At 40.6% G+C, this 15,917-nt stretch overlaps 1 protein-coding gene across 2 annotated transcripts in view; it reads left to right on the top strand.

The window, feature by feature from the left end:
* The first annotated feature begins 1,979 nt into the window (after window positions 1–1,979).
* Window positions 1,980–15,917, top strand: part of MFSD1 (major facilitator superfamily domain containing 1) — a 27,940-nt gene continuing 14,002 nt past the window's right edge. The window contains exons 1-7 of one of the 2 annotated variants that reach the window (XM_049629640.1): window positions 1,980–2,265; window positions 4,529–4,581; window positions 6,173–6,285; window positions 8,190–8,232; window positions 8,540–8,607; window positions 10,136–10,244; window positions 15,622–15,724. In XM_049629640.1, coding sequence (XP_049485597.1) covers window positions 2,094–2,265; window positions 4,529–4,581; window positions 6,173–6,285; window positions 8,190–8,232; window positions 8,540–8,607; window positions 10,136–10,244; window positions 15,622–15,724 — 661 coding nt within the window. In that variant the 5' untranslated portion in view covers window positions 1,980–2,093. The remainder of the gene's footprint in view (window positions 2,266–4,528; window positions 4,582–6,172; window positions 6,286–8,189; window positions 8,233–8,539; window positions 8,608–10,135; window positions 10,245–15,621; window positions 15,725–15,917) is intronic. The other variant, XM_049629638.1, reaches the window with a different exon arrangement.

Here is a 15,917-nt window from a genome sequence, read left to right as displayed (position 1 = left end):
CCACATTTCCTCTCTCTCTCTGTATACATATATGTGTGTAAACAACATACACAATTTAAAATTTTCTAGCAGTCATATTAAAAAAGGTAAAATTGTATTATTTGACCCAATATACATCTGTTATCATTTCAACATGTAATCAGTATAAAAATTAACAAGATATATATATTTTTTCATACTAAGTTTTGGAAATCTGGTGTGTATTTTACAGGTACAGTACATCTTAATTAGATAGCCACACTTCAAATGCTAAATAGCCATACACAGTGATGGCTACTTAATGACCAGCACAGAGATAGTGATGATCTTTCAAGCTATGGGATTGGATGAGAGAAAGAGAGCCCAGGACTGAGTCTTGGAGCACTCGAAAATTTAGAATTCAAGCTGAAGAAGAGGAGCTGACAAATGAAACAGCAAATGAGAGCCCGGTAGACTAGTAGGAAAACAAGGCAAATGTAGGGTCAAAGAAGGAGACTGCCAACTGCATCAACAGATGCTGAGAAGTCAAGTGAGATGAGGACAGAGAATTGACCACCGTAGTTGGGAAGATGAGAGTTGTTAGTCATCTTGGCAAGACAGTTTCATTAGACTGGGGGCTCCTCTTTTGGAACTGAAGAGAGACTGGGAGGTGTTAAGTGGAGGCCTCATGTACAGCTATCTCCAAGGCAACAAGTTCCAAACGGATCTATCTCCTACGATACTCTCCTTCACTCTCTTCTCTTCTTACTTTGGATCTCTATTTGGGGCCTATGCTGGATATGCAGGAGACATTCTCCAGTCCTTCCTTTCTTTCAGACCTCATATGCTATTATTCACAGTGTCATCCCGATTTCAGCTCCTAAATACTTATTCTGTCTTCTTTGCTCTATCCGTATTTCCCCATTGTAGGCCCTTGCCACCTCTTTCTAATCTTCCTAATACCTAGTAATCCTCACTGTAATTATACCTCTAGGATTGTCATCCTCAAAATTCTTTTTGCAAAGCCTGGAGACATGCAAAAAGGGGGCGGGGGTTAAGACTGAGTGATGTTGCCAGGTTGATTTTTTAAAAACACCAATCTTGTATCCTTGCTATTCTGCTAGAAAACTTTGCATGGCTCTTCATGCAACAGGTTCAGTGTCCCTTCTCTTGAGTTCCTTCTCCCTTAATCCCAAAGTAACTCTCTCTCTCTCTCTCTCTCTCTCACACACACACACACACACACACACACACCCAGTTCTGTTTCACGTTTGCAACGTTATTATCCCTCCTGCCCATCCCTTACCTCCCAGTAACCCATTCCCTGGAACCGGCAGCACTACTGGCTCATTTTTACCAATACTAGTTTAGACACCACCTTCAAGCAGCTTCAGCATTTTCCCACTCCCCCTATGGCCACTTTCTCCAAAACTAGTTAAACTGTGCACCTGTTCTCCTTTCCCAAATGCCCTTCCTGGGCATTTCAACAAAATTCAGGGCTTATTTCAGCCACTGTTCTCATCACGTTCATCCATTCCTCTAGTTTTTTAAAGTACCAGTATTTGGCACTATCTCCAACTAAACCGTAAACACCTTGAGGTCCAAGAGCTTGTCTCATTACATTTTGTATTCCCAGTACCTGGCATGTCACGGCACATCATTAGGCGCTCAATCAAGTATGTGAGTATTAAGAGCAGCCAAAGTGGCTGCGGAAAGCAATGCTGCGAGAAGGGCGGCTCCTCTTTTCGTGTCTCCAGCCCACATCCGATCACGCAGGAGGAGCCTGGCATCGAACTGGATGCAAGTCCCGCACTATCTCCCGGTGGAGCTGCGCAGAGTCTGCAACAACAGCAGGGCAGGAAACAAAAAGATAGCGCTGCCTGTGGTAGAAGGCCGGAGCTGAGCACCTCACACAGCTCCCCCGGGGAAAAGGAGCGGCGAAAACCCCACCTCTTCGTTTCCTACCAGGCCAGTTCTGCCCACCATGTGATCAGGGCGGCTCACGTGAGCGTAGCTCCACGTGACCTGCCGCGGTGTCACGTGAGCTATCACAGTGAGCACCTTCTTCACTGGGCTTTTGGCCGCGGAGCTTTATCTCGGAGTTACCACTCTAGCGTCGGTATTTCCCCGGTTCCATGGGAGAGGACGATGAGGAAGCGCGGGCGCTGCTGGAAGGCAGCCCCAGTGAGGCTGGCAGAGGTGCCTCGGCCGTCCCCGCTGTCCCCCGGGCGCTGCCGGCCCTTTGCGACCCCAGTCGCCTGGCGCACCGGCTTTTGGTGCTGTTGCTGATGTGCTTCCTAGGCTTCGGTGAGCCTCTGGCTGGGTAGGGTGTGGCTGATAATCAACAAATTTCCGATTTTCACTCGGAGCCCGGAGATCCGCCCTGAGCTGACAGCCGCCACACGGCCTCAGAGCAGCTTCTGGCTTCCTTTCGCGCCCCTCCCTCCCCCCGTTCGCAACCGAATTCAGGCCTGTGGATGTTGCCAGCTCTTCGGCATCTGGCTGGTGGGAGTCGGGACTGAGCTGGGCGAGTTTTGACCCACTCTTTTGCTTTGCAAGAAGTCCCAGAGGCTAGCAGCTCGCCTCCTGGGGCCATAGATGTGAAGGAATCCCTATGTCGTCCAAGCTTCTGTCGTTATACTTTTTGTTAAGAAGGGATTCAAAAAGATTTACCCACCCGTAAGCACCCACCACCCGCCTTTTAAATAAATAATACGTTAGCAGTCTATTGTTTGTTTCTCACCGTCTTTGGGTAACATGTAGGAGTGTGTCTGGGTGATAGCTTCAGTGAGTAGATGTGTGGTTAGTCTCCCGCTCTGCCACTAGTGAAGTAATCCTACTGGAGTAGATTTGTGTGTGGTAGTCTTGGCGGTATTTGGTTTCAGTTACGATATCTGAAGACTCTGAAAGCAGTTTCTTAAGATAATTTTTAAAACATCTTGTATTCCAGCAACTGATGTATTCCGTAGCATTCTAATGTCAGCTTGGTACGGAAGTAATAATGTGTTTTGCGGAGGGATTGGCTAAAACTGGTGTCATTGACAGGTTTAGAACATTATTATGGTGGATAGCTTAATGCTGCTGCTGGAATAGTAAACAGGCATGAAGGATGGTTTGGCCTTAGTTTCCTTGTAACTCTGTTCACCCCTCTCCCCACACTTTGTGGAAAGATGATGCCCATCAAAGCTTTAAAGCATGACACTGGTATCCTTTATCGCAGTTAAAGCAGGAATCACAACTTGCTGGGTTTAGAAACCAAAAAGAAGAACAATACAAAACACTTAGAATTGCCCCACTCAAGCAGACAGATTATTTTTGGTAAATTATGGTTAACTGCCTGGTTTCAGAAGCCAGATTCATATCTTTATACTGATAATTTGCTTTCTTTTGAACTGGTAGCTTCTAATGTGTACTTCTAGAAAGTGAAGAAGTGAACTCACTATTATCTTGTATCCCATTAAAAATCTGTTAGTTATATTACTTTATTTTTATTTTTTAAGTTTATTTATTTTGAAAGAGAAAGTGGGGTAGAGGTAGGGAGAGAAAGATGGGAGAGAGAGAATCCCAAGCAGGCTCCACACCACCAGCACAGAGCTGGGTGCGGTGCTTAAGCTCAAGAACCATGAGATCATGACCTGAGCTGAAATCAAGAGTCGGATGCTTAACTGACTGAGCCACCCAGATGCCCCTAGGTATATTACTTTAAATCTGAGTGCATGTATATCAAACCTCTCTACACTTCTTTCATATCCATACAGACATTATCATCATGTTTTAATTTAATCTTTTAGAACTCTGTTTCTTCTTCAATCCTGGTGCTGTATTCACTAAATTATTTGATCTTGGGTATTCTGTTTGCAGAGTTAGATTCTTACTTCAAACAAACAGAGTAGTTAAACTCCATTCCTGTGCACTCATGGTAAGTGGTGAACTCAGGTAGCATTATTAGGAAACTGCTGAGGATGTTTGTTAGATACTGTGTGTGTGTTTTGGTAGCTTTAAATATGGAAAATATAGCTGCTTCATGAAAATGCTAAAAAAAAATAGACATGGAGCATGATAATAGTAAAATGGAAGAACAATTAGTTGTTGATTAACTTCTTTTTTTTTTTAACATTTATTTATTTTTGAGACAGAGAGAGACAGAGCATGAACGGGGGAGGGTCAGAGAGAGAGGGAGACACAGAATCTGAAACAGTCTCCAGGCTCTGAGCAGTCAGCACAGAGCCCGATGCGGGGCTCGAACTCACATACCGTGAGATCGTGACCTGAGCCGAAGTCGGACGCTTAACCGACTGAGCCACCCAGGTGCCCCGATTAACTTCTTAATCTAAGGTCCCAATATTTGCTATATATGCACACAAGTAATTTGCAAATGTTTTGGCATGTTTTCTCTGCATTGTTTGGCTATAACTTAAAAAATATTAGTGGAAAGGAAGTGGTCCACAGTGTTAATCCTTAAGCCCCTCATATAAACATTGAAAATCACCATTTGAGTAGTATTTGCAGCTTGAAACTTCTGTATGGGCAGTATTATCACCTATGAAACATTTGTCGTTTTTTATTCTAGGCAGCTATTTTTGCTATGATAATCCTGCTGCTCTTCAGACTCAAGTCAAACGGGTAAGTTGACTTTTCACCTCGTTTCTTTCCTTGGCTTTGGAATAAGTATAGTTGTTGAGGCATGGTCAGGTCTCAGATTGCCTAGTCTGAAACATTGTTCATTGAGTCCATGTTAACATCTGTAGTCAAATCCATATGTAGCAAGGAGTGTTCCTGAGTTAGAATGAGTGGCCACAAAGACTTCATTTATAGCACTTGTCGCTTGATATTGTTTTATACTTTAAATAAATAATTAAGTGCTATTTCCATAGAAATGCCAAAAAGTATTAGCAGATTTTTGTTTGCATTTCACTTTCCAGTTGCATAATCATCTGAATGGCAAATGATTTGATAGCAATAAGTTTTTACTTTCTTAAATATGTCTTTGTTATTGTTCTTTCATTTAAAAATTTTTTTCTTTAATATTTATTTTTGAGAGAGAGAGAGACAGAGTGGGGGGAGGCAGAGAGAGAGATAGGGAGATACAGAATCTGAAGCAGGCTCCAGGCTCTGAGCTGTCAGCACAGAGCCTGACATGGGGCTGGAACTCCTAAGCTGTGAGATCATGATCTGAGCTGAAGTTGGATGCTTAGCCAACTGAGCCACCCAGGTGTCCCTGTTCTTTCGTATATTTTTTAAAAAATTTATTTATTTTGAGAGAGAAAGAGAGCAGGGGAGGGGCAGAGAGAGAAGGAGAGAGAGAATCCCAAGTACGCTCCACGCTGTCAGCACAGAGGCTGATGTGGGTCTGGAACTCACAAACCATGGGATCATGACTCCAGCTGAAACGAAGAGTCGGACACTTAACCGACCAAACCACCCAGGCGCCTGGTTCTTTCATTTTTTAAATGTGGATGCTGATTGCAGAGGATTCTGCATGTCAGTATTTTTAGTCTGGTTTTGTAAAAACACATTTGATATTTCCCTTTTCTTGTGTATTTAATTTTTTTAAATTTACTTATTTATTTTGAGAGAGGGAGAGCAAAGGAAGGGCAGAGAGAAGGGGAGAGAGAGAATCCCAAGCAGGCTCCACGCTGTCAGCACAGAGCCTGATATGGGGCTCGAATTCACAAACTGTGAGATAATGACCTGAGCTGAAACCAAGAATTGGGCATTTAACTGACTGAGCCACCCAGGAGCCCCTATTTTCTTGTGTATTTAGATTTCTGCCTTTGGACAGGAAGAAATAGATTTGCCCCTCACATTCTAGAATGAAAGGGAAAGAAGATAGGAGTTAGTTGGAAGGGGTATGGATAGGTTAAGATAATTTTTTTCCACGTGTTGGTGGGGGGCACCAATGCAGATAGTATCATGGGAATAAGAGTGTAGAAGATACAGGCAAATGCAGATGGAGGTGGTCCCAGTAATGGGGGATCTAATTAACCCTGGACACCATGAAGCCTCTGAAAAGGCATGTGGACCCAGGAAGTTCCCAGGGAGCCCACGTGTGACCATTTTTTCTGAGGCAGGGGCCATAGCAGACATGAGCTTCTCAAAGCAGTTAGTGACTACGGATGATTAAGAAACGCCTGCCCTACACAAAAATAATGTTTTGATTTGTTGCTAAACTTAACTGTTTGGAAAAAAATAGTTTTATTTTCTTTTCATATAGGATATGCAGGTGAATACCACGAAATTCATGCTGCTGTATGCCTGGTATTCTTGGCCCAATGTAGTTTTGTGTTTTTTTGGTGGCTTTTTGATAGACCGAGTATTTGGAATACGGTAAGCTTGAAAAACATCTCACCTGTGGGTAAAATATTATTAGGAAAACACAGAACTAGTTAAAATATTTCTAGGAAGAAATGAATAAAATTCTGTACCGACTATGATTTTATGATTTTTTTTTTTTTTTTATGTCCCTGGAATTGACTTTTGAAATTTGGTTGGTATTTCAGTTAAGGTTGGGACTGGTAATGCTACTAATGGAATATGGTAACTCAGTTATCTAAAAGTGTAAATTATGTCCTCACTTGGGACCAGGCAAACCAAGGTCTGAATCCCATTGCTGCCACTTGCTCAACTTCTTATTGTGAGCTGTCCTGGCTTCCTGAGCTTTAGGTTCTTCATTGGTAAAGTATGGGTAATAATTCCTGCTTTACAGGGTGGTTATGAGGATTGAAAGAGATACACGTATGGCATTTGGCTCATACGTAGTATTTGCCTCTCCCAGTCCCAGTGATATTTTCTCTTTCTGCCTTTGGGCATTGAAATTTTTGTGGCCACTTCTGTGGCTGAGGAAGGAATAACATAATAAGCTTTGTCACTTTTCATCCTTAGGATTATGTATGTATTGTTAGTGGAGACTTTAAGGGGGATGTAGTCTGGGAATATTTTCAGGAGGCAGAGTGGAAAATGATGAAGGATCTTCCAATCGTATCTGATGGGAAAGGATTGAAGAGACTAAAAGTGTTTAGACTTGGGGACTTAAAAATTTTGAAAGATTAAGTATAAAGGAGAAATTAAATTTATTTTGCTTGGTAAAAGGATGGAATTAGCATGAAACTTCAGGGGGACAGATTCTACTTATTATGATGAAGACTTTGCTTGGTCAAGGTTGATGAGGGACCATGAATTGCATTGGGACCATAGCAAGTTTTCCAGTGCTAGAGAACATTCAGTAGATTGAGAGGGACTTGAGTTTCAGAAGTATGATTTCCTCATAGGATTTTTAGGAACTGTTATAATACTGGTGTTTTATTACTCTGGGGAAACATTAATCAGATATTCAAAGTGTAGAATGTGTAAGTAGGCCGATTTGTAATTGTATTAACTTAGCTGATATTTGTCCTTTTAAAAATAGTTATACTAAGTGGAATAAATCAGACAGAGAAGGACAAATACCATATGATTTCACTCGTGGAATCTAGAAAAAAAACTGACAAATAAATAAACAAACAAAAAGCAAAATCTTACCTAAACAGAAAACAAACTGATAGTTGTCAGAGGGGAGGGGGATGGAAGGTTGGCCACAATGGCTTAAAGGGAGTGGGAGATAAAGGCTTCTAATTATGGAAGGAATAAGTTACAGGAATAAAAGGCACACCATAGGGTATATAGGCAATGGTATTGTAATAGCGATGTATGGTGACAGATGGTAGCTATATTTGTGGTGAACGTAGCATATGTATAAACTTGTGAAATCACTGTGTTGTATACCTGAAAGTCATATAACACTGGGTCAAACTATACTAAAAGAACAAAACAAAACAAAACACAAACAGGAAACAAAATAAAAATAGTTTTAGTTATCAGGAATTGTAACCACTTAAAATTAATCTTGGAATAAATTCTAAACTATTAGTAGTAATTTTGTAAAGAATGTCCATTTTTAAGTGGGAACCCTGGGAACTTCTTAAAGATTATTTAACAAGTTTTATTTGTTTAAGAGATGAAAATGGTTTAAACTAACATATGCCATTGCTAAAACTTCTGGAATCTCCTTAGAAGTCAAGACTTCTGTAGATTAGTATTTAGCTGGGGAAGCTGCTGACTTAAGAGGCAGACCAGCACTTTGTTTTTCTTTCCTTGGAGGAAATGTATGGGGGTAAAGAAAACTGAAGTGAATTATTACTGAAGGACTTGGTGACATACTCTTAATTCATTCTCTTTCTCTCTGTCTCTAACAGATGGGGCACCATTATTTTTAGCTGCTTTGTTTGCATTGGACAGGTAAGAAAATCCAAAACATTCATTGATTATTTATTTAACAGTGACTTCTTGTCTAATTCTACCAGCAAAAATGTGTTTATTGAATGCCTGGCTTAATTAAGCAGGGTCCAGAAATGCTCATGTGGCATAATACATGGTCCATTTTAAGCCTTGAGCTAGAGGAACATTAATATCTAAATTTCACGTATTTACTGAGAAGGGATGTTAAAACCATTATAGAAGTTGTTATTCATTGTAAGTTACTTATTTCTCTTGAATACTTGAAATTCACTTTTTCATTGATTCTACATTATATTCTACGTTATAGGTAGTTTTTGCTCTGGGTGGAATATTTAATGCTTTTTGGCTGATGGAATTTGGAAGGTTTGTGTTTGGGTAAGCTATATATAATTTCATTCATTCTAATATATTATAGTTTTAGTGTTCACCTATCAATTTATTGAAGATTTACAAAAATCTGTTGTTGTCTCTTCTGGAGAATTACCTCAAATCCTCGAAATCTAACTACATATACACAAGACTGTTTACTTTTCCTTTAAACTAAGCAACAATTTTGAGTGGTCATTGTTAACTCTGGGGTTTGAATATTAAATAGTTCTCTAGAAATGATATTTTTGCTGAATGTTTTGTTTTTTGTTGTATTGAAGACTGATTTAAACCTCATTTAGAAAAGTATAGACCATCAATTTGTAGGTTGGTGATTTTGCTGTTTCTTAGTGGGTAATGTGTAGGTCCTTTTGAAACCTGTTAAAGAGGCTTGAATGGGCAAAATACCAATAGATTGATTATTCTTCATGAATTTCAGTGTCTGTTCAGTAACTCCATTCTGAGTCCAGCCTTGGGCTTCCTGCCCTGAGGATGCAAATGACATAACTTATTTAAGCTTTTAGAAGTACTGGAGACATGTAGACTAATGTGGCAATTCCATATGTAGACAAAGTGCTCTAAGTGAGAGAGAAGGAAACAAAATGTATATGAAAAAAGAAAGGGATTCAGAGATGGAAATGTGGTCAGAAATGGCCTCAGACACGAAGTATGTTTTGGCATCAGTATAGGATTTGGATTAGTAGAAGAGAGAGGGAAAATTTTGGATTAGGACAGAGCGAGGAGTCAGTATTAGGATATGGAGGAGAATCTCCTAACTGAAAGCCTAGAGGGGGCGTGGTCAATATGTAGAACTTACAGAAGGGAAAGTTAAAACCCAGGAAATAAGAAAATGTCGAATATGGAAGCGATTGGCCTGAAAAATGAATTTTTGTGTTTCCACAAAGTATGAACCACTCTTCCCACATAGACATTTTGTATAGCATAGGTGGATATTTTATTACAGGTCATGGTTGTTATTGCAGCACACCACATTCCCCCAAATTTACCAGTGTCATACAGCAATTACAATGTGCTTGTGAACGTTGTGGATCACGTTGTGGATTTGGGCAGGATACAGCATAGATGGCTTGTCTATGCACCTGATGTCTGGAGCCTCAGCTTGAAACATTCATGTAAAGTTGGGGGCTGGAACCATCTGAAATCTTGTTGACTTATATGTCTAGTTCTGGCATTGGGATGACCTGAAGACTAGCACTGCTGGATGGAGTGCCTAAGTGTGGCCTCTCTGTGTGGCTTGGCTTTCTTATAGCATGGCGTACTGAGGGTAGTTGGACTTCACACCAGGTGGTTCGGGGCCTCCAAGTATGAATGAGTGAAAAGGCAGATGTCACCTTTGAGAGCACAGCACCATTTCCACCATATTACGTTGCTTGAAGCCGTCTCAAGCTCACCTAGATTCAGGAGTGGGAACGTAGATCCCATCTTTTATTAGCAGGGTTGTCAAAATTTAAACTTGGATTGTTCATTGTGGTATTTCCGTAAAAGCTGTGACTTTTCTTCCTTTCCTCATTTTTAGGATTGGTGGGGAGTCTTTAGCAGTTGCCCAAAATACATATGCTGTGAGTTGGTTTAAAGGCAAAGAATTAAACTTGGTGTTTGGACTCCAACTTAGCATGGCTAGAATTGTAAGTATGACAAACTAATGAAGCCAAATGCGATGCAAGGGATTTAATCTTGTAGTTATCTCATAAAAATTTGTTTTTTTTTTTTTTTTAGGGGCACTTGGGGGGCTCAGTCGATTAAGCATCCGACTTCAGCCCGTGTCATGATCTCACAGTTCATGAGTTTGAGCCCCACGTTGGGCTCTGTACTGACAGCTCAGAGCTTGGAGCCTGCTTTGGATTCTGTGTCTCCCTCTCTGTCTGCCCACCCCCCACTCACGCTCTGTCTCTCTCAAAAATAAACATTAAAAAAAACACTTAAAAATTTTTTTAATGTTTATTTATTTATTTTTAATGTTTATTTATTTTTGACAGAGAGAGAGAGAGAGAGAGACATAGCATGAGTGGGGGAGGGGCATAGAGAGAGGGAGACACAGAATCCGAAGCAGGCTCCAGGCTCCGAGCTGTCAGCACAGAGCCGGACGGGGGCTCGAACTCACGGACCTCGAGATCATGACCTGAGCCGAAGTTGGATGCTCAACCGACTGAGCCACCCAGGCTCCCCAGTGTTTATTTATTTTTGAGAGAGAGATAGAGTGCAAGTAGCGGAGGGGCAGAGAGAGACAGAGACGCAGAATCCGAAGTAGGCTCCAGGCTCTGAGCTGTCAGCACAGAGCCCGCTGGGGGGCTCAAACTCACAAACTGCGAGATCATGACCTGAGCTGAAGTCGATGCTTAATCAGCTGAGCCACCCAGGTGCCCCTTTAGTTATCTCTTAAAAATAACAGGATGAAGTATGTTTTTGCTTGATAAATTAGGTATTGATTTTTTCTGTATTTCTCTAGACTACAGTATAGCATTTACCTTCCTTTAATTAAGGCATTTCTAACCTTATTTCACTTAGAAAACAGTGTAAAAAGACTAATTTTGTTTTCGTTAGTTCAAAGAATCTGAGCATTGGGAGGGATCTTACAGGTTTTGTTATCTAATTTCTTTGCCTACCTTTGGCATCCCTGCTATGAAAGTCTTCACATATGGTCATCCAGACTCTCCTTGCACATTTCCAGTGATTGGAAGCTTGCTGTATGATAGGGCAGCTCATCTACTTCAGTTAACTTTATAAAGTTCAATCTCATGTAGAGATGAAATCTGCCTCCACAAGTTTTTTCTGATTGCTCCCACTTTTGGCCTCCAGTTAATGTTTATTTCCTCTACTGTGCACCAGACCTTTCTTGTAAAGACAGCTCTTAAGTTCTTGATCAGACGTGCTCATTTCCTGTGCTTGTCTAAGCCACATGACATGGGTTTCAGCTCCCTGACCATGGTGCTCCCGCCTGCCTGGGCTTACTGCAGGTGGTCATACTTTTCCCAGCATTTGAAACCTGGAAATGTTTGTGGTGTTTCAGGTTTGGTTTGATGGGAAACGTTATACTTTTATTAGTGCAACCTGTAAGGTGTTTGGCAGTCCCAAACCCTGTTAGGTTTTTTTCCCTCATAAACTCCTATGAATGGAGGTTTTTTAAAAAATCCTTGCCATTGAAAATCAAGGTTCAAAAGACCAAGGTTCCAAAAATGGCATGAAAATGCTTGTAATATATTCTTAGAAAAGAAGAAATCGAGTATACAAAAAGTTTTTAATGTACTGCTTCATTATATGAAGTATATGACACGTATGTGTAATCTATAGAACATTTTTGTGATTTTGTGCATGCAGTTCTAATTTTTCACCACTGTCAACAGTGCAGTTGTTGTGTGACATTGCGTAAAACTTGCCTGCATCTCTGATTGTTTCCTGAGACTAGGTTGCTAGGAATGAAATTGAGTATAGAGGATTTGTTAGGGTTTGTTAGGACATATTCTCATATTATCCTTCCAGCGATATTTACATCCCCATTTATGGGATATGGAAGGATCCTTTTTATTACAGCTTTGATAGTACAGACTATTATTACATTAAAAAAAGTCATTTTAGGGGCGTCTGGGTGGCTCAGTTGATTAAGCGTCTGACATTGGCCCAGGTCATGATCTCACGATTTGTGAGTTCCAGCCTCGCACCGGGCTTGCTGCTCTCAGCGCAGAGCCTGCTTCGGATCTTCTATTCCCCTCTCTCTCTGTCCCTCCCTGCTCCCACTCTCAAAAATAAATAAAACATTAAAAAAATTTTAAAAAGTCATTTTATCAAATTGATTAGAAACACCTAAATATTACTTTAATTTGTAATTTTACTTAGTGTGGTTTCCCATATTTAGACAATATCCACAAGGATATTCTGAGTACTTCATTATGTATCTTGTGCAAGCCAAGACATGTCTGTGGCAGTTTGTGGGTCTTGTTGTCTAATAACTTGTCAAGGATGTAAGATGCAATCTTTGTGATACCAGTGTGATTACTAGTGATCTTCAGGTTCTTTTCTGTGCAGTCCACTCAGCTGCAGTCTTTTCCCAGCTGCATTCTGAGGAGCCCCCAGTTTCTAGATAGGAATCTCAGGGGCTTCTAGGATGCAGGGTGGGGGTTACTGGAGTAATGGGAGGACCTGAGGAAGAGGTGAAGCAAGCCAGACCTCAAGCAGCCACCTCTTCTTCAGCCAGAATGGCTCGGCTTTGACCTGATTTCTGCGCTTAGGGTCCTTGTGAGATGCATGAGACCAAAGGATTCCATTACAGAGCTGTAGGGGTAGATGGAGTTTCAGTGTTTTTGCACTTCCCTTGTCCTTGTGCATATTCAGAATGGTCAGAGAGGTTCTGGCTTTACTTCTCCTTTTCTGTAGCCTGAGCTGAGTTTGTCTGGTTTTGGACACTTGATCTGTTACCATTACACCTTCAGGCCGTGGACTTTTCATTTTTATTATTTATCTCTTACTGGGGGTTGGGAGTCCAGCACCCTTTTGATGTTCATTTGTAATGTGTTACTTTTAAACTCATTATTTCAACAAATATTTATTGAGTACTTGCTAAGCCATGTCGTGTTAAGCATTTTAGAATTAAAGGATTATTAAGGTGACATCCCTATCTTCGAGAAGCTTTTATTTTCTACTATAATTCTAGGAAAGTTTCCAGTTTTATACCTATGCCCCATTTATACGTTGTTGCTCATTTGAGTAATGCCATAAGCTAGCATTCTGTAAGAAGTAGCCATGTGTAGAGCACCTGGGTGAGCATCCTATCTTGATCTTGGGTCTCTCGGTTCGTGAGTTTGAGCCCTATGTGGGGCTCTGTGCTGACAGAGCGGACCCTACTTGGGGTTTTCTCTCTCCCTCTCTGCCCCTCCCCTGCTTGTGCCTTGCCCCCCCCTTCTCAAGATAAATAAGCTTTAAAAAAAATTAAAAAGAAATGAATAGCCATATGAAATTTGCTATTGTATTTGCTGTGAGAATATTGTTGAGGACATATTCATTTCTCTGTCTTCAGTGTCTGACCTATTAACAGCATTTAAAATAGTTAACATTCCCCTTACCTTGATTTCTTCTCTTGGGTTCCAGGACACTGCATAGTTTCCCTCTTGCCTTACTATCTACTCCTGCATGTTTTGCTGGTTCCATCTCAGTCTTCTCAACTTGTAAATGTGGGAGTGCCCCAGGGCTTGGTTATTGGACATCTTCTCTTTTCTTTTGACACCTCCTTGGTGATCTTATCTAGTTTTGAACTTTTTTTTTTTAAATACAAACAATAGCATTTATTTACCATTTTTATTTATTTATTATTATTTTTAATATAATCTGTCAAATTGGCTAACATACAGTGTGTACAGTGTGCTCTTGGTTTTGGGGGTAGATTCCTGTAATTCATCACTTACATACAATAGTGCTTCATCCCAACAAGTGCCCTCCTCAGTACCCATCACCCATTTTCCCCTCTCTCCCACCCCTCCATCAACCCTCAGTTTATTCTCTGTATTTAAGAGTCTCTTATGGTTGGCCTAGTTTTGAACTTTTAAATAGCATGTCTTTGCTCCTGAATTTATATCACTTGTCCAGGTCTTTCCCCTGAATTCCACACCCCTATATGCAACTTCCTACTTGACATTTCCATTTAGATATCTAGTAGGCATGTCAGACCTGACATGGCCAAACCCAGCTGTTGCTTTTCTACCAGTTATCCCCCAAACCAGCTTATGCTGTAGTTTTCTCATCCTCAGTTATGAGCAACTCTTTTCTTCCAGTTGCTCAGTCAAAACCTTAGATGTTATATTAACTTACTCCTTGCCCTTCAACACACATTTTCCAATAGCAAACCTGAATAGCTTTACCATCAAAATTCATCTATTTTCTGACCACTTCTTATGATACCCACTGCTAGACATCCTAGTCCCAAGACCCTTCATCTCCATTCTGGATTATTGCACTAGCCCTCTAATGCCTGTCCTTACTTCTGCCTTCATCACCCCTTGTAGTCTCTTTTGAATACAACAGCCAGGGCAAGTCTGTTAAAACGTATGGAATCCTGCCACTTCTCTACCCAAAACCCCAGTGGCTTCCCATCTCACACAGAATAAAAGCCAAAAGTCCATATTATAACCTATAGCCTGTCTCCCCACCATTTCCTCTCCAGGGATCTCATCTCATTTTCTTTCTTGTTCACTTACACTGTTCCAGTCTCTGCCCTTCCTACTGTTCCTTGAGCATGCCATGTGCACTTACTGGCTATTCCTTCTGCCTGAATGTGCTGTCCCTCCCAGTTCACCTGATAGCTAGCTTCCTTCAAGTTTTTACTCAAAGGAAAAAAAAAAAAAAACTCAAGTTTTACTCAGTGAGATTTCTGTTCTCCTTCCCTGCTGTATTTTTTCCTTATTTTTAGAAGTACTTTTCACAATTTAATATACTTCATATTTTCCTCTTCTACCCCACTGAAGTCTAAGCTTTATGAGAGCTGGAGATTTTTCTGTTTTATTCTTTATTATATTTGCAATATCTAGAGTAGTGACTGGTTCAATCAGGGCCCAGTGATTGCTGAATGAAGAAGTGAATGAAGATGATATTTTCTATATTTTTATATTTCTGTAACCTTTACTGTCTTCTTATGGACAGGATGATTTTTTTTTTTTTAGATGTCAATATCAGTAAAAGCTGTGCTTTTTCTGAGCTAAAGTTTATTTTATTCATAGGTACCGTATGAATTTTGTCACTCACTGTGTTTCATTTTTGCTTTGGCTGCTAGGAAATTCTAGCATTGTGTTGTTTTCCATACTAGCATTTTCTATAAACTGGCATTTTTTTGTGTGCAGTAATCTTATCTGTGGCTTTATCTTAGTTTGTTAGTTTTTTCCTAGTAGTGTTTAAAAAAAAATCTATCTCTTATTTAATCTGAATCCTGTTTTATCTGTTTCTCCTAGCCACTTCACATCCTTTTGGAACAAGGCAGAGTATATACAAGTGAAAATTACGTATTTTTTCCTTTTCTTTCAGGGAAGTACAGTAAACATGAACCTCATGGGATGGCTGTATTCTAAGGTTGAAGCTTCGTTGGGTTCTGCTGGTCATACAACCCTTGGGGTCACACTTCTGATTGGTGAGTGGATCCTGATGTCCCACGTTTTGTCTCTTCTGAAAGCATGTCATAGGAAGTACTGTGGCAGAGAGGGAAGAACACCGGCGTCAGGGATAGGCCACTTTGGTTATAGTTTTACCTGAACAGTTCCCTGGTTCTTGGACCTAATTAGAAATAGTGAATCCTTCACCCTTTCCATTTACTTAAAATGGAG

Source organism: Panthera uncia, chromosome C2 (assembly GCF_023721935.1).
Source record: "Panthera uncia isolate 11264 chromosome C2, Puncia_PCG_1.0, whole genome shotgun sequence".
NCBI lineage: Eukaryota > Metazoa > Chordata > Mammalia > Carnivora > Felidae > Panthera > Panthera uncia.
Note: the sequence above shows the minus strand (reverse complement) of the source record. Positions and strands in the feature narration are given on the sequence as shown.